Below are 23,389 nucleotides of genomic sequence, written 5' to 3'. Positions count from 1 at the left end.
GCACGGCCGCACGGCCGCTCCGCGTCCCCTCACGGCGCCGCACGGACGAGACCCACCTCCTCACCGGCCGCGCCATCCCAGCTCTTGGAGGCTCGCGGCGGCTGGCGGCCGCGGGGGCGGGGCACAGGCCCCGGCTGACGGCAGTGCTGCTCTGCCCCTTCCCATAGCGGTGCGCGCGCCGACCCGGTACATTCGCCACAGAGCGGATTAGTGCCGAATCTGCATCGCCGAGCCCGGAGCTTCTAACGGGGAGGCGGAAACTGCTCAGCGCTGCCAGGCTCAGAGCTTCTAACGGGGAGGCGGGAACCGCTCAGCGCCGCCGCTTTCCTTAGCGGCTGAACACTTCCGTGTGCCCCCTCACCTGCCCGCCTGGGCCCCAGGTGAGTGAGGAGGGAGAAGAAGAAGGAGGAGGACATCGCTCCTGCCCGTCGCGGCGGGGGAAACGGCTCCGTTCCCTGTGGGCGCTACCCCATCTAAGCTGAAGGGCTGTGTTTACCATGGGGTTTTGGAGTCTTCCTAGGGGAGTAAAGGTAGATGGATCCTGCAGCCCTTTTCCCTCCCGCCGCCATCTTTGCTCCTGCTTTTTCTCTAGCGGGAGCTAATGTTGCCTCTCGTGGCGTGAGCTACCGGTCTGGCATCCTAGAGCCTGACATGGTGGTGAGGACACAAGCGCCGGTTATGCAAAGGGGGTTTGACCCTCTCCTGCTGGAGCAGACCGATTGCACAGTAGGCAAAGGGAGCGACCGTCACTTCGCCCCGCCTTTTTCCTCTCCGCTAAACCATGTGTTTTGGGGGAGTAGCAGGAAGGCGTTAGTTTTGTATTGCTGTTGGAATCCCTTTCCGTGACGGGCCAGGTGGCCACCTTGGTTTAGCTTCGGTTGCTCTGAGGTTGCTGTTGTTATTGTGTGGCGATTTGTAACTGGTTGTTTTATCCAGTTCCAGTATGCAGATTTATTCACAGGAGACAAAACACAAACTAAAGAAAGCCAAATATAAACACCTATAAGCAGGTCCCATTAAGTTTGCTGAGGAAAATACTTCTTTGTTTGTTTGTTTTCCTTTCATTTTCTGCTTCTTGGACTGTGATTTTTAGCAGTAGAAAGGTTTCACTGGGAAGACTCACTTTCACTGGAGTAATGTGTCCAGCTTTGTAGGTAATGCTCAAAAAACAAGGAGTGTAAATGAGTAGAGGAGCTTAGTGGAGGGAAAAATTACTGACACGGGTATATATATGTATCATTCATCCTGTATTTTCATCTTGTAGACAGTTCTCTTGCTTTTATTTTGGTTTATTTTAATCATGTTATGTAAACAGAATGACAATCTATCCTAAAGCAGGCTACAAAGTTGCAAAATTGTGCTTGCAAACATCTGCTTCCCCCCTCCCATTCCAAGCCTACTACCCACAGAAAGGAAGAAATAAAATACAACTCCCTGTGAAGCAGTAACTGTATCTCAGTTAAAGTTTGCTATTTATGAGGATTCATTTGGCCTGGTTCTGCCTTCAAGTCAGAAGGCTTATATTGTAATTTGTAAGAGTAATTACCCAAATTCTTATGTTGATATACTTAATTACAGTATATAAGCGTTCAGTGCCATAGAAATGTGTTTATGCTTCAGTTGCAGCCAATGTACACGGAAGTAAAAAATTTGGGAGTTTCAGTTTTCTTGTCAGAAGCAGTTATTAACAAAGCCATGTTTTTAGTTAGTGGACTTTACTTAAGATTTACAAGAGTAGAACTCATGTTATTTTAATTTCTAATGCAGGACAAGCTCAAGAAGATGAAGCCTAATAAAGGAAAGACCTGCGCTAGGGAGAAAGACTATGTGTACAAATTCAGTGCTGGAAATCAACACTTGGTGCTTACTGTGCCTCTCAAGTTTCCCATGCAAGAGAATATTAGTCATTTGCATGGACGGCTAATGCTTCTGCACAATCTGCCATGCTTTATAGAAAATGGTAAGAATTGATTTCTTAAATGAGTGTCACGTATCCATGTCCACAAGTATCTTACATCCTACTTTAAGAAACCGAAAGAAGGGTATCTGCTAAAGCATTCTTACAAAAGTTGTTTTTTAAAGAGCAAAATATTAAAGAAAATTACTGTCAGTACTGGGAAGTAAGGTGCCCAAGTAAAAGGTTTTCAGAAAAACTTAATCTGTTTCATGGATGATAACTGATATTTCCACTGACATATTTGGTTGATGGACAATTCTCTTCTTGTTATAATAGACCTGAAACAATCTCTTAGTAAGTTCATAGAAGAGGAAACTATAAAAGATTATGATAGAGAAGCTGAAACAGCTCTGGAAGCAGTGAAGTCGGGAAAAGTAGACATAAACCAGCTGGCAGATACTTGGGCGAAAGCTTATAAAGAGGTAAGATTAAGACTGAAAGGTTAATATCTAGGACTTGCTTTTTGAGAGTGTTTGCACATGGATAGGCACAGTCACATCTGTGAAGATGAAAATTACACTGAAATTCACTTTTACTGATGAATTTATACATTGCTTTCTTTTTATCTGAAAGTCATCATTAAATCTTCATCCTCTGTGTTCTTAGTCAGATTTTTCCCAAGCTTGGTAGAGTCAAAAGATAAAAAATTGAGAGGTAAGTAGCTAGTGGTATTCAAACAAAATTAGATGTAACGGATTTAATGCATTAGAATCAAAGTAAGAGATAGTAAAGTGGTACTCATATCCTAAGCATCTGTAATAACAATGAAGACTCCAAGGAGAAAGTGTATCCTTGGGAGAGACTTTTCAGGTCTTTTCATTTAGGAATGAAGAAGCTTTAGCTGCAGTAATGCATCAAGTTTTGTACATGATCTTCAAAACAGAGGAGTGGAAAAGAACTGGAGGAGTCCTAGTGAAGAAGGGGAAAAAAAACCAGAGTGACAGAAACTACAGCATTTGAGGAAAGACTTGTAGGAATTTTATTTGCTGATCTTGAAATATAGAAAAATAGTGTGAAAAATATTACAAAGAGAATTGGAAGCAAATCATCTATAGTAACAAATGTCAACAAAATCAATTTAGCAAATCTTTAAGAAGGAAAAGTTTGTATTGGATGAACATGGAACACTGAAAGAGTTTACAGTTTTCTGTACTAATGATGTCTGTGTTAGTTAGCCTGAGTGCAGGCATTAGGATTAGATAGTGTCTTGACTACATTTCAATGATACCATCTCAATTCATTAACTGAACCTGGTGGGAATGATTGCAAATATAAGAAGTGTTTTGGGGTAAAGGAGTTTGCAAAACTAGTATCTTTGGGCCATTTTTTCTTCAATGTAAATATTTTTCTTAAATCAGAGTTGTTGATCAAATTCTAATGACATCAGAAGTTAGTCATCCTTTCTAGCAAAACATTTTTGTTTGCACAGCTGGTGTTTTGGGCCCTGTCTAAAATTCATCAGTTGCAAATGCTGTTCTTTCCAAGCCGGTGATGGCTGAGAATTGGGAATTCCTCACTGTAGTCAAAACCTGAATCTTTCTGCTGTTAGTTGCTTCAAAAGAGAAAGAATATGAGAAGGGAGAAAATTTTAAAGCTAAGGGAGAATACATAAAACTCAAATATGGAAAGATAATTCATGCATGTTGAACAATGTGCATGCCCAGGTGGTTTTGCCCTATTATTATGAGGAATCCTTGTATCCTAAAAGTTACTGTATGCTTTAAAATCTTTTACAATTTTTAGACAACATTAGAGCATGCAAAACCTGAAGAAACCAGCTGGGATGAAGATTTTGCAGATGTTTATCATGACCTGATACATTCTCCAGCTTCTGAAATGCTGTTAAACCTGGAACACAATTATTTTGTTAGTATCTCAGAATTAATAAGTGAAAGAGATGTGGAACTGAAGAAGCTACGGGAAAGGTATTCCTTCTCTTTTTTTCCCTGTAATAGGGATGCATGCCGCTGGGTGCATAGAGCTTGTAGGACAATGTGTGTCAACGTGTGTTTGTCTTTGTAAGCCTTATTTTAGCTTTATGTTTCCTTCTTTAAAGTCATGTAACAGATTATATTGGTAGTCAGCTGTCTATATTCTCCTCAATCACTGAAAATAATAAAAGCTAAGGCCATCAGAGTAATATAACGTTTGATTTCTGTTGTTCTGTCCATGTTGTAAGTGGTATAAGCAGTGTAAAGGGCTCAAGATATCCAGAAAATAAAACGTACATTAATACCATGTTTTGTGTTTGTTATGGTGTAATTTAAATGAATTGTGATTTAAATTTAATGACATTATATTAAATTTAATTTAAATGTGAGGTGAAAAGATGAGCAGAAGACTTGAACTGACTTTCAAATTCAAAAGTTTCTGATGTAAGTTTAGGAAATTCTATGTGGGATCCCGAGTTTCCAAAATAAGCTTGAATAGCTGCAGATTGCTACTTTGCCCACAAGAGGGAGCACATACAATGTGGTTTTAGTATTAAATAGGTTAAAGAAAATGAATGCACACAAATATACATACAACATAGATACTAAATACAGGGGAATCTTGTGAGGTGCCAAAATATTCTAAGTAGTTATCTTTTAGTAATCTAAGTGACTGTGTTCCTCTTGTGATGTGTTTTCTGAAGCTCACATTACACAATGTTTTTATAGATTCTTTTGAGCTGAATCTTTTGTATCTCTAATGTGGGGATAAACATTGCAAATAACGTGTTAGCAAAACTTTTAGGTGTTTACTAACTCTCCTCAAGTATACATCTAGAGGAAAGGGCACTTAATCCTAAGAGCAGTAATGCTGTAGAGCTGTAGCATCATCTAGCTGTGGAATTTACCACATCTGTCATAATCAAGGAACTCCGTATGTCAGTGCCAGCTGAGACTATCCTAGATGAGTGTAGGTGTTGCAAGAACTGGCTTAGAATCCCTGACCGTTAACTCAGTCTTGTTTTGTAGATATTCATTGCTAAATCTCTACTAGGGTAAAGCGATTCCTTGCTGAAGAAAGGGCTGAATGTGAAAGACTAAATGAAGCCAGGGAGTAAGAAGACTAAGGGACAAGGTATTGGATGAACTGATGGTAGCAGAGAAGCCCTTTAAACTCAGGTTGCCTTGAATGTAGCCTGGGCTGGAAGCCCATGTGGCTATTGAAAATAAGTGTCTTTAGCACAAGTCCTGGTGTTTATGTGCCCGCATTAACTGTGATTGGGGTGGGAGGAAAGCAAGAGACTGGGTAGGTCCATTTCAAAAAATCTTTGATAATACCTGAAGGGGAATTGTAGTGAGGTAGAGGTCAATCTCTTCTCTCTAGTAATGAGTGACAGGACATCAACAAATGGGCTCAAGTTGTGCCAGAAGAGGTTTAGGTTGGACATTAGGAAGAACATTTTTGCTGAGAAGGTTATAAAGTATTGGCACAGGCTACCCAGGGAGGTGATGGAGTCACCGTCCCTGGAGATATTCAAAAGATGTATAGATGAGTTACTGAGGGATATGGTTTAGTTTAGTGATGGGTCTGGCAGTGTGAGGTTAGTGGTTGGACTTGGTCTTAAAGGTTCTTTTCCAACCATAATGATTCTGTGATTCTATAAGGATAGTGAAGTACTACGTTAAGAGTATCTGGAGATAGTGTTATACCTTCTTTTGTACCTTCTTTTGAATATCTGTGAGGGTAGATCTTAAATATATGAATTCTAATTCTGGAATAAGAAGATGGACAAAGTACTGCATGATCTATCTTTCAGCTATGGATTCAGTTGTGTCTGCACTTGTGATGAGCTTTGACCATCTGACTGATAACAACTGATCATTGTATCAGTAACTATTGACAGCAAGGGGTGTTCTGCCAGTTTTTTGGAAATGTTGCTTATTGTAAATCTGCATTTTCTTCCTTTTCAGACAAGGAGCTGAAATGGATAAGGTGATGCAGGAGCTAGGGAAATCACTAACAGACCAAGATGTAAATTCATTAGCAGCTCAGCATTTTGAGTCTCAGCAGGTAAATGACGTTCAATGAACTAGAACATGTCATGCAAATAATTTATCTTAAAAAGAAACTACAAAGCACTGAAATTATCACTATCATTGTTTTAGGATTTGGAGAACAAATGGACCAATGAACTAAAACAGTCTACTGCTATCCAGAAGCAGGAATATCAGGGATGGGTAATAAAGCTTCATCAGGACCTAAAGAATCCGAACAACAGCTCAATGAGGTATTTAATTCCTGTGTGATGGATACTTCCATCTGCAATGGTTCGAAGGACTTGCTTTATATAATCTTTATTTCAGATTAGCCATTTAAATAGGATAGTCAAAGCACATAGAAGGCAAGTAAACCATCATAATCAGATATTTATATTTTTAGTAGTTTCTTCATTGTGTAATGTTACAACTTCTCTGTACCAGAAAGTGCTGTAGTATAGTACAATGCAACTTGTGCTGAATGGAGTTTCCTCCTATTTTGCCTTTATTTACATCATCCATCTTAAACACAATTTCACAGGTCTTTCTGTTACCACTTGAGGATGTTCTGCAGAATAATTGTACTTTAATAAATAGTAACACTATCATACACTTTGATTTATTAAATAGCTACACAAATTGAACTTTTTTTAGTGTCAACACTTGGGAGTTAAATGTAAAGACTTGTGATTGAGGAAATAGTAGGGAAAACAGAATGTATAACTTGGGAGATCCTTATTCTTTATCATTGGTAAGCACCACCTTTGCTACTAATAGGAAAATAGGAGTAAAACTGGAAGAAGAAGTTTTAAATATGTAAATATGTAAAATATGACCACAATAAAGTTGCTTAGAGCTGAAAGCTTTAAACTTTGGATTGATAAGAGACCTAGAGGCCGGGACTCCTGAGAGTGAGGGAAGAAGTTTTGGCTTTGTTGTCTTGGATGCTTGTAACAGGTGTGAAGTGATAGTATTTTAACCTTTGCACTCATATGCAATAGCAGAAAGCGGAGTCTTTCTGCTTATCTTAGGATCATAGAATCGTTTTGGCTGGAAGAGACCTTCAAGGTCATCAAGTCGAGCCTTTGTCCTAGCCCTATCAACCACTAGACCATTTTCCTAAGTACAAAATATGTTGCATCCTGAGTATGTTACACTTATGTTGCATCCTGAAAACTCTTGGTCCCTCTTGCACTGGAAAATATTGTACAGTAAGTGTATAGTAGAGCAACTAGAAGCCTAGAGTTGTGTCTCTGTTATACACATATATAGACATATATTGTGGTTTAAGCCCAGCTGGCAACAAAGCACCAAACAGCTGTTCTCTCATTCCACCCCTACTATAGAATGGGGAGGGTAACAAAAGTCTTGTGAGTTGAGACAAGGGCAGGGAGGGATCATTCCAACTATGGCCATGGGCAAAGTAGACTTAACTTGAGGAAAAACAAAATCAAGTTAATCTGTTACCATTGAAATCGGAGTAAGATAATGATAAATACAACCAAATCTTAAAAACACCTTCTCCCTACCCCTCCCTTCTGCCCAGGCTCAGCTTTGCTCCTGATTCCTCTACCTCCTCTCTTACAGCAACACAGTGGTTCAGGGAATGGAGGTTGGGCTCAGATTGTCACACATTATCTCGCTGCTCCTTCCTCCTCAGAGAAGGGTTCGTCACACCTTTCCCCTGCCCCAGTGTGGGTTCCCTCCCATAGGAGGCAGTCGTCCACAAACTTCTCTGACATGAGTCCTTCCCATGAGCTGCTCCAGCATGGGTCCCTCTCATGGGCTGCAGTCCTTCAGGGACAGACTGCTCCAGTGTGGGCTACTCACAGAGTCACAGCCTTCTTCGGGCACAGCCACCTGCTCCTGCGTGGATTCCTTCACAGGCTGCAGGCAGATAATCAGCCCCATTAACTTCCGTGGGCTATAGGAGGACAGCCTTACACACACCCTTTTATGCATCTAATTGCTTATATATTTATTAATGGTCTGTCTCAGCTCTACCTCATCACTAGGCATTTGCAATTGGTGGAATTGCTTGCAAGTTTGTAAGACAACCTTGAAGATCAGGCAATTTGAACAAAGAAACTTTACATTAATGCAGAATGTATTCATGTTCTTTCATGCATTAGAAATAATATTTATATCACTTGGTACCAGACAGAAGAATTTAGGAAAATAATAAAATTAATCTTTTAAATGTTTCCTGCTAGATTGAACACTGTGAAGCATTTGATTTGTTGTTGAATAACCCCCTGCTTTGTGCAGGGAAAAGAGAAATTCATGTTTTTTCCTTAAATTCCTTTGTTCTTCTTATAACTTAAGTATTGTGATTTAATTTTATTTCTCAATCTCAGAATGCTTTACAAATGAGCTTGGTAGTGCAAATCTTGCTGCTGATATGCAACTGGAGTATTGTATGCCAGAAACTGAAACCTCGGATGAGTGGAGTTTGTTAAAAATAGTTTTAGTCTCTTGTTTTCCACAGACTACCTGAGAAAACTTTGGGTAGCTTTCACAAAATATTGTTGATCTTGAACAAAAATTAGGATAAACTTTTTCAGTATGTTTCTCATAATTTTAGTGATGAAATTAAGGTTCAGCCATGGCAGCTGAGAGAATCTGTAGAAGGAAATGGAAGAATATATGAAGAGCAAAGCCTGTTAGAAGAAAGTTTTACTATTCACTTAGGTAAGTAAACTGATATCAAAACCAAACATCATCACAGATGCTGTATCTAAGCCATCTATTATTTACAGTATTTAATTGTCAATGTATTATAGTGTATACAGTTTATTTTGTATTTATTGTTTACATATGTAAGAGAGGTACAGTATGATATAAACCATATCAGTATTTAGCTACCTGAAATGGAGCGTACCTAATGGAAGACTTTCTGGAAGCAAGTTTTTACTGACTGTATCAAGGTGAGTAGTGTAAAGAAGTGCACTAACATCAAAATACACTCCAGTTAAAAATTACATTTTAACTTTTGTTAGGTTTGGTAAGAAAATATGAGTATTAAATTAAATTCCCACAATTAATGAACAGAAAAATAGATACTTACAATTTTTACTTTTTGTTTATGCAGTAGAGAATTCTTACACTACCTGTTCTGACAGTGAACATGTCATCCATAACCTTATAATAGGGGACAAGACTCTTCAGGTATAGATAATCCTTGCTTTGTGATGGTATGTAAAAAATGAAAATACTACAATTTTACACTTCTGTGTTAGCAATTCACAAAGTAAAATTGAACATATGATTAAGAGCTTTCTTTCAGTAACATTGATTACATTTACCTTACAGATATTTTTCTGTGCTTAATTTTCTAAACTTAGGGGACGACTTTGATCCCTTGAATTTTAATAACAGTCTTTATTTTCCCTGTTTTTACAGGATTTATTAATATCTTTCCTGTTCCTTACAGGAGCTCAGTTGAAAACTATGCATAACTTGAGGCTACTGAGAGCCGATATGCTGGATTTCTGTAAACACAAGCGCAATCAGCGAAGTGGAGTAAAACTTCACCGGCTTCAAACTGCCATGTCTCTCTATTCAACTTCTCTCTGTGGTCTGGTCTTACTGGTAGATAACCGAATCAGTTCATATAGTGGCATCAAAAGAGGTGAGTTCTCTAATGGGGTATATCAAGTGAGGGGAAAAGGACTTTTACTTTAAAAACTTGCTATCTTCTCTCACAAAAATTAAAATTTACTGGAGACCCTAACATTTTAGACATAATATTGCAAAAGGGTGACAAATGCAACAAGAAATATGACTAAGGATGGGGAACAGAGTTGTGCTCTTGATATGCTAGGTTTTGTATTTGGGTAAAGAACATGTTAGACTGAACAATGTTGCTTTCTCTGCCTTTGACTTGCTATTGGGGCTTCTGACTCACTAGCGTCCAATTAATATACAGAAACCTATTTGCAAAGGTGAACATGAAATACACTAGGATTTTAAATTGGTAAGTAAATAATACTCTGTGCTTTAGATATCTGCAGCACTATGAATTCTATTTAAAATGAGCAATAGGAATATTACTTGCCTATTCCTGGAAAGTTTGATTAGTAGCCATTTTAAATGCATGTCTTTGAGTAACTGGACACTATGATAAAGGTGTTTTTTTATCAAGATTAACCAACGAAATGTGTTTATTCCTCTCCCAATTTTGGTCACCAGGGTTTTCTCTGAACTACACTATTGACTTTCCCACCTTCCTCTTCAAGTTCAACACCAAAATATTTACACTTTTTTTTTTTTTATTGGAGCCACTATTACTCTAGGTGGTCCTGCTCTGGCAGGGGTATTGGACTAGATGATCTTTCAAGGTGCCTTCTAGCTGTTGAGATTCTGTGATTCTGTGATTATTCTAGCATGCCATGAAATAATGAACTCCAAAATCAGTGTGAAATCAGGCTTGCAGCAAGAAGGAAATGGAAGTGTATCAGTACAAATTGTAGTTGCATTTGTGCTGTTGATGGTTTCTAAGTTGATTAATTCTGACAGTGTTATTTCATACTTGTACTCATTTTTGGTTAGTTGGGGTTTTTTTGCTGCTTACATATTTAAATTAGTAAATATTAAATATTTGGTTTTATGCTAAATAGGCTGATAAGAGAAGATGACATTTAAGTAACACCGTTACTCACAAAATTGCATCTTCTAGCCACCAATTAGATCTTGTAGCCATGGTAAAAGGGAAAATAAAGGACGATATCACAGTCTGTAAAATATAATCCTTAATACATTTTTATTTCTTTAAGTTGGGCACACTTAACTATGGGCACGTTCCACAGCTGTCTGCAGCACCATTCTTTTAAAAATGTTGCAGAAATGAATATCTCATGTCTTACTTTTAACCATCAGTGAATGCCTGGTTGTATGAAGACCTCAAACCACTATAGGTGGCAACTGAGATTTGGACACACTTCTTTAAATCCACTCTGCGGTGAGAGTGGTAGCTTCTGACAGAAGAGCAGTAATAAACACCTCTGAGAGGAGACATTACTCTTAAACTATTTAAGCTGTTTGTTGCAAGAGCACTAGCCAGAATCAATTCTCCTCCCTAAAAGGCTGTTTAAGAAATAACCTTTGAACCCTCTAGCATATTTGATAAAGTTGCTGTATAGAAGACCTGTAAATAATCGGTTAATGCTGCTATTTAAATAGAGATGTCATGGCTTGTGCGGTCTATACATTTCTGGGTTACAAAAGTGCAGAAGCAATTTTGTGCTTCTATTTCAAAGCTAGGGAAAAGTACAAACCTAATATCCTTTATTTTGTTATGGCTTAGAAGCTCCCCCAAACCTCAGAGATTTTCAAAGGTTATTATAATAAATGAGCTTCATGTGAACATGATATTGTTCCAAACATTCTACGTTGCTTTCGGCAGCACCGATCACTTGGCAAGCACTAAACCAGGTCCTGCAACATGCTTGATTGATTTTGGTTGTTTAGCTCCCTCCTGAGGAGGTTTAGAATGTACTTCATTTAGTGTATTTTACTTCTCTTGTCTGGTAAACATTTTGCTGTTGCATCTTCGGTAAATCTGTTATCTAAAAATGTTTCCATTTGTCTCAATTCAGGATATATGTGAGGTATTTTCCAGTTTTCTGTATTGCTTATAGTGTGTAAACAGAAACAAGCAAAATGTACCTTTGAAATCAGAATTGGACATGTGCAGAAAACAGCCTTGAACAGAACATTAAATTTGTGTTAACTTTCAACATGCTAATTTCATTCAGACTACTTTTTATAAGCTAGTTTATTCTGTTAGGACTTTGTAGGGCTGCTGTGACTCAGGTTTCGAGTAGCTGTAGCTCAGACAAACAATAAAAGTTAATTTTAATTTAAATACAAAAGATTTGTCGTTTGTATCTTGTGACTTTATTTCATCTTGATACAGACAGGAGTTGCAATCTTTTGGAATATGAGGTGATTCTTCCCTTGATTTTGGACACCAGAATTTATTAAAGCCTATTGAAAAGAGATTTTATGATGGAGACTTCATGTAAAAAGATAACATTAAGATTTTTCTCTCTACCCTACCAGTTCCTGTTACGGCCTGATCACAGCAGTACATGGTGCTCTCCAGATAGATAATCAGTGTACGTTAAGAACTTTAAGGAGAATTAGAGCAGGTAACTCAAAATGGGAAGTGGTAGCAACTGCTTAGTATAGTCCAACTCCTTGCCAATAGCTTGCTTGGCTGTCATTGACTTGGAAAGGCAGCTGGACGTTAGGATAAGGAGCTTAGAAGAGAGGCAATATATTATGATCCTGATTATCAGTGTAATATTTCCAAGTTTTACATAATACTTGCTTATTAGGAAAAGGAACTTTCAGCTCTTGTGATCTGATGACACTTTTCTGTAGTTTTCAGAACTGTGTTTTGAAAACTAAAAGGAAAGAACTGTAGTTCTAGCTTTTGAGTGACACTGTTTTAGAATTTCATTAATAGAGCTCATTTTTAATGACAAACTGGAATGCTGTTGTGTTTTTTAATAACTATGAATCAGATTGAAGGACTATTAGTAATAAGATGTAAATTTTAAAGCACAGTTGCATTTAATAGACATATTGCTGTTATTTTGAGTGGGAGATTTGTTTGAAGAGCAGCAACACACAGGGATGTGTCTTTTTTTCCCCCAGACAATTAATTTCTTTCCAGAATGTTTCATCTCTGCCATATTTTAAAAATAATTTCAAGAGGAGCACAGCAGGACTTCATCGGATTGGGAGGGACGATTGCTTTTGTAACTGGCCTTGGTTGAACAGTAGAGCAGAATTACATAATGTTACTAAGCACAGCCTTATGACATATATTTTTTTTCTCTTCCTAGATTTTGCAACAGTTTGCCAAGAATGCACGGATTTCCATTTTCCTGGAATTCAAGAACAGCTTGAAATTGTCCAGAAGGTTGTACTTACGGCAAGAGCACAGCGTAGCAGTAAGTCAAAAAGACATCATGGTCAGTGACAACCGAAATTACTTCCCTTAAAATAAAATAGTGGTCAGCTTAATGTTTATGGTTACAGGCAAACTGATTTCACTCTTCTTCACTTACCTGATGGGTAAAATGGAATCTTTATCAATACACTCTGAGAAGTTTGCATGAAATTCTGTCTTCACAGCCAGCATGTTCACATGATGTCTTTGCTGCCATAACTGATATACATTACAAAAAAAGGCATTGAGTGTGTAGTTCTGATCACACTTCACCAGCATGGGAAGTGTTTAAGGCCATCGTGCCTTCCTCTGTGGTTTAAACTGCCTGTAGGAACTCAAACTTTATCTGATTTTACTTTTTTCACTTTTATTTAAATGTAAAGCTCTAAAAATTGCAGAAGAGAAGTTACGGCTTTTTTCCCTTCCTTGGAAGTGAACACTGAAGACTGAATAATAAATTGAATAAACATGTATACTTTTTTGAATCTGATCAAATCTTTGTGAATAGTTTATTTTGCAGTTATATTTACAAATGGCTGTGTCATTTTCAGACCACGTGGTGTTAAGGCAGTACTTGTACATCATGAAACTTTGTTTTTCTTGCAGAGGACTACTTATTTAAATACTTTAGTAACATGAATAGATTCATAAGAGTGCACAAAGAAACAAGTTGGGTTAGGAATCTGTATCTTGGCTGTAGTCTTGAGGAAAATGGCAAAAACTGGTTTTTTTACTGCTGATTTATGTAAACCTCTTCAAAATTTTTCTTCTAACACTACGAACAAATTTGTTTTATATAGTTATGCTGTTTAAAAGCAATGGCAAGATATTGTGTAGTTGTGGGGGCGATTTGGAAAGTTTAGTATTATGTCTGAGACTGTTGTATTTTCTTTTGCCCAAGTGAAGGGGTATCATAAGATGATTAATTAAGAAAGCTAATGATTTGAAATAGTATTCAATTCGGTGTTTATTGAAGACAGCAAAAACACTTCCTGTCCATCACCCTGCTTTTTGGGGACATTATGTTAACTTTATGGTAAAAATTCAAGACAGATATCGTCTCATTACTTCAACTTTGCATACCAAAGTGTAATCAATAGAAGATACATTTAATATTTGTGTTATGAGTTTAGATACAGAAAACAAAAGTAGTGGAAATGAAGACAAATTAAAGAATATTGAACGAAACCAGTCAAATATTTTGCCAGGTAAGTTCTGTTGTAGTTTCTCTCTCTTCTTAAAGCAAATGGTGTTTTATAGATGCACATTTTTAGCTTGAAAGTCAGAACGCAGATTATAAACTAAACTCAAGTTGACCTCAATCAGAAGAGAAGGATGTTCTTGTGACTAAGGCAGAGAACTGGGTGTCAGGACATCTGGTTTCTATTCCCAGCGTTGCCACTACATCATGTGATTTGGGACAAATCACTTAACTTTTCTATACCTAAAATTTCTTTTCAGAATTTGATAGTGAAAAAAATATAATCGAGTATCCTGAAAAAAAGTGAAACTTTAATATTAGAAAATAATTTTGGTTTTGAAAATAGTGTTTTATATATATATATGTGTGTGTGTTACTGTTGTGATGCAGCAAAGCATTTTAGAATGTATTTTCAAACTTTTAACAAATCCTTTCAAAGAGCAAGTATCTTCCGTATATATGTTGTGATTTTTTTTTTTTTTTTTTTTTTTTTTTTTGTAAGGAAAGCTTCTATAGCATTTGAAGATGAATAAACAGTTGAGGGGGGAGTTAAATCCACGAAACCTATGGTTGAATAAGAAAGTCTCTTAAAATTACTTTCATGATTGCCATACTTCTTGTTAGTGTAAGCACATACTTCTTGTTAGTGTAAATCAACTTGGGTCCTTAACATAAATCTGGGTGACTCTTGCTACAGTGGCATGTGTATTACTACTATAAGTGATAATTGCTGGGGATTACTGCCTCCTTAGCAGTCATCAGAAAGGACATGACCATTCTTCTGCTGTCCCAGTATAAAGGTAATATCTTAAGTGACCAGTGAGAGTAGGTTTGAAAAAAGATGTTTATCTGTCGATTAAAACAGTAGGGGAATTGGGTACATGCTTTTCTGTTGACTCTAGTATAGACTTTTGATCTCCAGTGGAAAGGCAAGATGGAGATACCCGCATTTCACTGGCACCTACTCTTTTTCTACCTTTGATAAGTGAATATCAAGTCTGAAAAATACCCTCAACAAGATATCCTGGTAACTTTTTGCAAACAGTTCTGTAGCAAATCTTTCCTTCACTATTCAAAATAATTCATCACTATGAATTGTTTTGAAGTCTAATGGTCACCGATACCTTTGTCATCGGATACATATCTTTAATTGCTGCATAACCCACTCTTTTTCCACAGACTTTTTGCATCCTTTATTTTAACCCATCCATTTTTGGTACTTCCACCTCCCACATCTGTCTACAGTTCAGTGCTTACATTATGTATTTTGAGTATTACACCTCCTCTGTGTTTGTTTTTCTGTTTCGTGCTATGTATAGATCATATCTGCTGGTACTGGCAGTGTTACGTCTTATTATACCAGGTGTCTGTGACACCAGTGAAACCCATCAAAGCAGGGCAGTGAGTATAGGATGATAGTAAAACAGGGATATTCCAGGAGATTTAAATCAGTTAGCTTCAAACTTTTTTTTTTTTTAATCTCCTTATGTATACATTCTGATCTCTGTTGTGTATTTGCATAAGCCTTTTGGTTTAACTGACCCTGTCTCCTCATTGCGTAATGGCTTTATTTCAGTACAGATTATGACCATGATATCTTGCCTTCTTGGTTTGTATTATTCTGTAGGAGAATTCTACATCACACGTCATTCAAATCTTTCTGAAATTCACGTTGCTTTTCACCTCTGTGTGGATGATAATGTAAGATCCGGTAACATAAGTGCTCGGGATCCTGCAATCATGGGACTTAGAAACATTCTCAAAGTTTGCTGTACACATGACATTACTACCATTAGTATTCCTCTCCTATTGGTGCACGATATGTCAGAAGTAAGTAAATGCAATGTTTTGGTTTGTTTTTATCTTCTAGGATGCAGTAGAAGTGATTTTTGCAAAGAGTATGTTTCATGCCAGTTTAACACCAAATGGGACAGTTTTATATTCCAGTCAGATGATCCTGCCACATCATTTTGCCTGCACCCATTTCTGTAGGATCATCCCTGTAAAGGAAATGAACCAGTTAAAAACATTTCAGCTGACTGAGTCACTTTTGGTCTTTTTATTCCCACCCCTCATTTTTGACAGTTCACTTCCTTGATCCAACTCATTGCACAGTTGCACAAGTATTAATGAAAGATGTGATGGGACTGCATGCCTGGAACAGCTGGAAACAGCTTTTGCTTAAGAACTATACCTTTGGACTCACTGATGCTATAGTGATAGCAGATCCCCAGTTTTAGGTTTAGATAGCAAAAATTTAAAACTAAGCTTTATGAGCAGAACTATCTCTACCACTTCAGCCTTACACAGCACCAACTGAATTTCACCTGTACTCTGAACTGTTTCATCCTTCCCTGCTTGATTTCTTGCATCTTTAATTTCTGTCCCTGTTTCCTCTTTAAATCCTCTAAATACCATCTAGGCATATTGCTGAGGCTTTTTGTAGATACAACTGTGCTGAGCTTTTGTGTTCTTCTCTTCTGTGGGACACTGATATAGAGCTTGTCTCTTACTCAGCTGAAACTTTTCACAGTGCATAGTAATTTAGTACCATTGACAACCTCTTTCCTCAATCACATCCGGCTCATAAGATACTAGCAGGGAAAAAAAGGGGATGGGCAGGCAGGGAGGGAAGCAGTGGATAAACAGTACAGTCGTAGGCAGTACAGAGATATGCCCCACCTGCTTGGCAGATGAAAAGTCTATAAACTTAAAGAAATGAGAAAAATAATGTAATGTTGCTGTTACTGAAGTTACTGAGATGATTATCCTTGCATGCATAATTATAGTCTGATGTGGGTATTTTTAAATAACTCATTAATTTTTCACATGTAAATCTCAATACCATCTTTTCTTCTTTCAAAGTGCCTGACTCATAGCAAGATGAAGGCTCACCAATGAGCTTCTTTTTACAACACAATTTGTTTGTAAAACAGTGTAGAAGTGACCCCCTTCTGCAAGATCAGATTCTATTAATTGTGAAAGTGCAAGCAATGCAAAAATTAAAAACATCTCGTTATAAAGCTTCTAAAGGATATAATTCCATATGTAAAATGAGACTTTTAGGACTAGATTGTATTATTTTGAAAATTTTTCATCCCCGGTATCAAGACTACAAACGCAAGTAATCAACTTGCAGGATAGAACCTGAGTTACTCATAGGGAGCAATTACTATATTTCATAGATTTATTGATTTTTTTTCATAATCAAGTTGTCATCTGACTGCCTTTTTCTTTTTTTTCTTTAAACTCTGCTAGTTTTGTCTTTCGTTTGCATATCTGTATTTTTGAAATATAAATAAAGCACAAGACCAAGTGTTCAGCATGTTTTGAGAGTGTGTTGTTGCTTTGATGTATGAAAGTGAAGAATTGTCTTGCTAGCTGGATCCTTAAAATGTCCTAGTAAAACTATTTATATGAAGCTTTAAGTCTTTGCGGAGTAAGCAGCAAGTGACCTGTGTGATAAGGATATGTTTATAAGTGCATTATGTGATTTGCATTAGCAACGCTGCTTACTATGGTGCTTTGCAGCTGGCTGACCTCATTTGAAACATACAACTTGTTGTTGAGGGAAGAGTGAGTAATAACAGATTTCTCAAAGTTAAGCTGAACTTGGTGCCTTCAGCAGCCCCAGTTTTGAATCTGTGTTTACCACCTACATAAAAACATTTTTGTAAAGTGGTTAACCAGGAGCACAGCTGCAGATGTTTGCATGCTTCACTGTGACAGGCATTCATCGTGAGTTTTCTCTGTGCTTTTCCCAAACATTTTCTTCCGTTATAGCTGGAAGAGGTAGTCATTATAACCTCACAGAATTGAAGAGTGTTTTCATCTCAATATTATCACTACAGGTCAATATTATGTCTCTGGAAAAAAAAAAAAAATCAGCAATTCCATTTTCCTTAATTTTTCTTAACAATGAGAACAACAAGAATGGATTTCTCTGTTATGATCATTAAGATCAGGACAGAAACTGATTTTTATATTTGAGAAAGGGAAAAGCAGACAAGTTCAGATTCAAGCAACTGAAATGTTACTGTCTCATCACTTCTAAGTCGATATAAACTGATATATAAATAGGGATGAAATAGCTCTAAGAGCATGACATTGTTAAAGATCCTCAAGCTGTCACACTTCCTTAGTAGTTTCAACATAGAAGCCATTGCTGCTGTGATTCTTCAAGGGTCTGTTATCATCAGTTGAGGAAATAAATGTTTACAAATGAAGTAAAGATGAAAGGAGTATAAAGTGTGTAACATATTCGTGAAGTTGATTTATATGTATGGAAGGGTTATTGATGGATCTCGTCTAAGTTTCCTGCCTTTAAATGTATATAGCTTCTCAGACGGTGTTCAGGATTTGCATAGATGCACTTTGACTAAAAATGTTACCAATTCTTAACTTACTAAAATTAACCATCAACATTTGGCTAGAAATCTTTGTCCCACAAGACAATTTATGGACTTCAGTGTTTTCATTACCTGGTTATGACACCCTTTATAAAAGTGTGAGCCCCATGTAGTGGGTCTGTCACCAGTTTGAATAAAAAGGTTTGCAGCATATCTTAATCAGTGAAGCTGCGTTCCCCTCCTTCCCTCCCCCCTCCCCTTTGTTTTTTGTTTTTTAAAATAAGCAGAAGAAATCTTCATTTGACAAAAAAAAAAATCATTGCATCCTAAAAAGGAGTGAGATGTGGTCTCTGCTAGTGAACCAAAAGTCCCTCGTGGGTTTTTTTCTTGCTTGAATGCTACTAACTAAAACTCACTATAGGAGATAGGATGTTTGCTCTTTTTTCTGTCTCCCGCACTGTATTCTAGTGGCTACTTAACCGATCCTTCATCATTTCCACAACTGCTACTTAGTTTGCTTACAGAGAAAAATCGTGGTGAAATGGCAAAATCATGAGTACTTGGGTTTTTAAAGATGGGTTGGAATTGAATCACTACTGTGTCATTTTCAGTTTTTGTGGCTTGCATGGAGGGACATTATGGATTCAACCTGTTATTTCACTGAGTGCCCACAAGATTTAGCATGTATGTTCCTCTGAAATAGTCGAAGGAGTAGTGTCATATCCTGCTGTTTTGATCGGTCCTTTTAAGGCTTGGGTCCCTTTATTGGTGATGCAGGACACTCCTGAGTTGTCTTCAGAGCAACAGGACCTTTATTTTTAGACACTTGTTTTTTACCCAAGCCAAAGCAGTGTTTAAAATGAACAATAAATGCCCACGTTAATTGAAAGCACACATAGACAGATAAATTGTAACAAAGACCCAAGTATTTCTTCCAGGAAGCTTATGGGGGGGAGGAAAGAAGTGTTGTCCACCATTATTCTATCTTGTGTGATTTGTTGTAGACCATACAAGCAGCATCTATTGATGCAGTGATTTACATAATGAAAGTTGTCTGAAAAGATCTCTAGGTTATGTTGGTTTTAACATAAGTATTTTGAGGATAGTAGGAGATACTTCCACCTAAGTAGAAACTTTGCCTTTCAGGTATTTAATGCAGCCATGTTCCATATACAGTTTTGATGTTACCAGTTTGACATTCTTAACCTTTCTTCTTAAATAACATAATCCTGAAATTAAGATCTTTAATAATGGCAGATTGCCCAGTGTTTGTCATTCCAAAATAAAGGCTGGCTTTCCTTACATAAAGCTCAGGTTTGAAAAGGTATGTAGAATGATAAATTTGTTTCCATGTCAGTATTCCTATTTTCAGAGTAGAAAGTGCTTGTTTTTTTATCTTTAGGACTACATCAGAACAAACAGGTGTTCTTTTTTTCTGAGAAGTGTTTACAGTGACATTCTCTGAGGAATATTCATCTTGATATAATTGACTTTGTAGCCTACAAACAAAGAATGTTTAATGTACTGAAGCATTTGAACTGTTACTTCAGTTGTTTAGACCAATGTTTGTAGATGTATCTTAAGTCACTGTGATTTTCATATCTTGTCTTGGTATTTAATTGTTTGTAAGGATTTGCTGACTATTTATATCAGAAACTTCTCCATTACATAAGGATGGATTTTGTTTGTTTTAACTCTTAACATAAATGCATCTTTAGGGGAGAAGGGTTTCATCTAGTTCCATTATTGGATAGACAGCTTTTACTGAAGGCAGTGGGAATGCCAATAAACCTTAACCAGAATCATCAAGAATAGCTTGGGATCATCTCTTACCGCTGTTAAGATGTGATCAGGAGCTTATCTTTACTTATCTGAAGTACCAATCTGACAGACTTTATACATTTTTCTGAACCTTTACAGGGGAATTAGAGCGCTCTGTTCCCAATAACGCTAATAAGAAAATGTTTCAATATTTTATTCAGGATCTCAGCTTTAGAGTGCATATATTGTTCTATCACTGGGCTCTCCTTTTAATAAGCAGTTTCAATGCTTTTATAGTCACCTGTAAGGTATATACCACCTGCCTACAATACCTTGGGAAGCCAAATCTCTCTTCATAATGCTGCTTGAATACCTCCTGTCAAAATCGCGTTTTGTGTCAAGAATTAATTATTTGTAGTAACTTCCCTGATACTTTTGTTGGTTGTATCCATTGGATATTAAAGTTCTTCATTTAATGTGAAAGTATTTATTTATTCTTTTTAGGAAATGACTATTCCATGGTGCTTGAAGAGGGCAGAGCTCGTGTTCAAGTGTGTGAAAGGTACGTTAGTGAATTCTTCTGCTGGGTTTTTTTTGTGTTGCATTTGATGACATCCATCCTTAGCTCAGGCTGTTATGGAGTTTTCTAAAACGTATTTTTCAATCATTTATTGTTTGATAAAACATACACATATTTTCTTTTGAAAATGGTATATCATACCAAGATATAGTCTCAGACACTGTAGAGACTTAAAATATTTCAAATGCATCTTTACAACTTAAACACAGACAATAGAAGAAAAAGCCCTTACTGCTGCTTTGAGCGATCTCTGAAGGAGGGCAAGAGCTGATCGTTCTCTACGGTATAATTTCCAGTGGCTTTTGTATTTTTGATTGCCTCAAACAATGAGGACTCCCCGTGTTTTCCCAAGACTAGTTTATATTCTAATTCATCTCTTTGCTGGAAAATTTGCATGACTCAACTTGGGTTTCTGTCTTTCCAAGTGGTGGTGTTACTTCCTGCATTCTTGTGTGCTGCACTTAAATACTTGAATCAGTCATTTAGAGTGTTTAATATTCTTTCTACTACCTGCTTGGGGAACCTCTTCCTATTGTGACCTGTTAGTAATTCACTGTGGAGAACAATCCACATAGCCACTTCCATTAAACAGGTATTTTTTTGAGTATTTTATTTGCAACAAGTGTGTTCCTGTGGACCTTTGTAAGGAAACACTAGCATAAAAATGCTGTCTTGTAAGTTGAGCAATAAATGAGTGCTGAGCTTCTTACATATCAGTAGGTCCAGGTATTTTCTGTTGCTGCCAAATTTGTCATTGTGGTTTTGGCAACAAGGTTGTTCTCACTAATGTGGATGTGGTCACATCAGAGCTAAAGGGAAAAGCTATTTCTCAATGTAAGCAAGCCATTGAAAGAACTCATGCATATTTGGAGAAATCTCTCACTTCTGCTGGCTAGTGCCGTGCTATACATAAGAACAGGTTATTCTGCTCTTTAAGGATTTTTTGTTGTATTTTTTTTCTCCATAATTCATAATTTGATTTTCCAGTTAAAGCGGATTTCAGTCAGGAGGTTGGCCAGGTCTGATTTAAATACCATTAATCCCCAATTCAGGCAGTTAAAACCCTAATTGTATATGAAAACTCCCTTACTGCTTGATAAAGGTTGTCAGGCTTTGGAATGGCCTGCCCAGGAAGGTGGTGGAGTCATTGTCCCTGGAAGTGTTTAAGAGACAGATGGATATTTTACTTAGGAAAATTGTCTAATGGTTGATAGGGCTGGGACAAAGGCTGGACTGGATCTTAAAGGTCTCTTCCAACTGAAATGGTTCTATGATTCTATGACAGGGATTGCATAAGCAACATATATAGCATGAATGCTGGTTTTTTTTAGGTTTCATGATGGAAATGGCCTCGTGGGATGGAGGAATTTCTCGGACTGTACAATTCTTGGTACCACAGGTAGGTTAAATCAAGTTCATATCCAACCTAGGAAACTACTTGAAGTAGTTAAATGTCAGCAGATCTAGCTTTGATTTCTTTGCTACACCCTGCTGTTTTTCTATGACCTGAAGTTAAGCACTGATTTTGGTTCTTTACCTATAAAACGAGAGTTGGATGCGTTTTTTTTTTTTTTTTATATATATATACCCTTCAGTATCTTCTGATACAACTTCACCTTTACAAACAGTGAATGCACTACCTTTGAAAAAGATACTTTTTAGCTATTATTTACTCTAAAGAGGTGGGCTAACCTTGCGTTACGTGAGTTTAGTGTTCATTAATCATACCATCTAACAACTTGGAAAGTTCCAGTGCACTGAGTTCAGTCATGCTTCCACAGAGTCATTAATGACTCCAGGTATTTGAAGTTAATTGTAAGTAAGATTCTGAAATTATTTAATCTGGAATTCTAGCTGATCTTCAGCAACAGGAGGTTTTCTAAAGGTGACCTACACTAAGTTTTGTTCTAAAAAGCAGTAGTGGTGGTAACATAAAAATTAAAGTTTTAATAGGAAAGAAATAACATGTATTTCTTGACAAATTAGTAAACTGTTGAGGAAGGAGGAAGCCAAGCATAAACTAAGTGCTGCAGCTGAATCTAATCCTGGAATGAGAGAGCAGGAGTCCTGTAGATAATAAACAGCACTATCCTGCTTATACTGGGCAGAAATAATCAATTACTGGAACAAGAACTCTGCTGGAAACACATATGCCACATAAATACACAAACAATATTTTTGTTCATTTTTTTTTTCATTGAATTGAATTATAACACAGAGTTTGAAAACAGCCTTTGTTGTCTTACATAAAACAGAAATTCTCTTTAAATGTCAAAAAACAAGGTTGAGAGAGACTTAATTCTTCCAGACTACAGCAAAAAGCCAAAGCTTACTGGTGGTTTTGCTTTGTTTTTGTTTTCCCAGACAATTTCTGAGGAAATGTTTTACCAACTGAGTAATATGCTTCCGCAAATCTTCAGGGTATCCTCTACATTGACTCTGACCTCTAAGCACTGAATTTGTACAGCAGTAAAATGTATCCTATTGACTAAGGATGAGATTAGAGATTCTGACCTGGAATGCCTCTTTTCTGAGGGATGATTACCCTGAAGTGGTATTTATTGCAATTTCAAGAATCATGTCGTCATAATAAAAGATAAATGCTGTCCATA

At 37.1% G+C, this 23,389-nt stretch overlaps 2 protein-coding genes across 5 annotated transcripts in view; one reads left to right on the top strand and one right to left on the bottom strand.

The window, feature by feature from the left end:
* Positions 1-156, bottom strand: part of RAD51AP1 (RAD51 associated protein 1) — an 8,507-nt gene extending 8,351 nt beyond the window's left edge. Inside the window, exon 1 of the mRNA XM_062007526.1 lies at positions 57-156. Within this exon, the coding sequence (XP_061863510.1) occupies positions 57-76 (20 nt within the window). The 5' untranslated portion in view covers positions 77-156. The remainder of the gene's footprint in view (positions 1-56) is intronic.
* On the top strand, positions 97-23,389 carry FERRY3 (FERRY endosomal RAB5 effector complex subunit 3). Of its 4 annotated transcripts, none has more exons than XM_062007505.1 (14): positions 97-380; positions 1,768-1,960; positions 2,234-2,379; positions 3,701-3,882; positions 5,860-5,959; positions 6,055-6,176; positions 8,510-8,616; positions 9,359-9,556; positions 12,780-12,908; positions 14,020-14,094; positions 15,715-15,917; positions 20,702-20,759; positions 22,109-22,176; positions 23,142-23,389. In XM_062007505.1, exons 2-14 carry the CDS (start codon positions 1,783-1,785, stop codon positions 23,232-23,234), a joined length of 1,659 nt encoding a protein of 552 aa, XP_061863489.1. In that variant the 5' UTR covers positions 97-380; positions 1,768-1,782; the 3' UTR covers positions 23,235-23,389. The 4 variants fall into 4 exon arrangements, with proteins under 4 accessions (XP_061863489.1, XP_061863482.1, XP_061863475.1 ...); XM_062007498.1 differs by having other exon boundaries at positions 97-530; positions 12,780-12,887; XM_062007491.1 differs by having other exon boundaries at positions 97-530.

The sequence above is a fragment of the Colius striatus genome, chromosome 1, assembly GCF_028858725.1.
Source record: "Colius striatus isolate bColStr4 chromosome 1, bColStr4.1.hap1, whole genome shotgun sequence".
NCBI lineage: Eukaryota > Metazoa > Chordata > Aves > Coliiformes > Coliidae > Colius > Colius striatus.
This window is presented reverse-complemented; position numbering and strand designations above follow the sequence as displayed.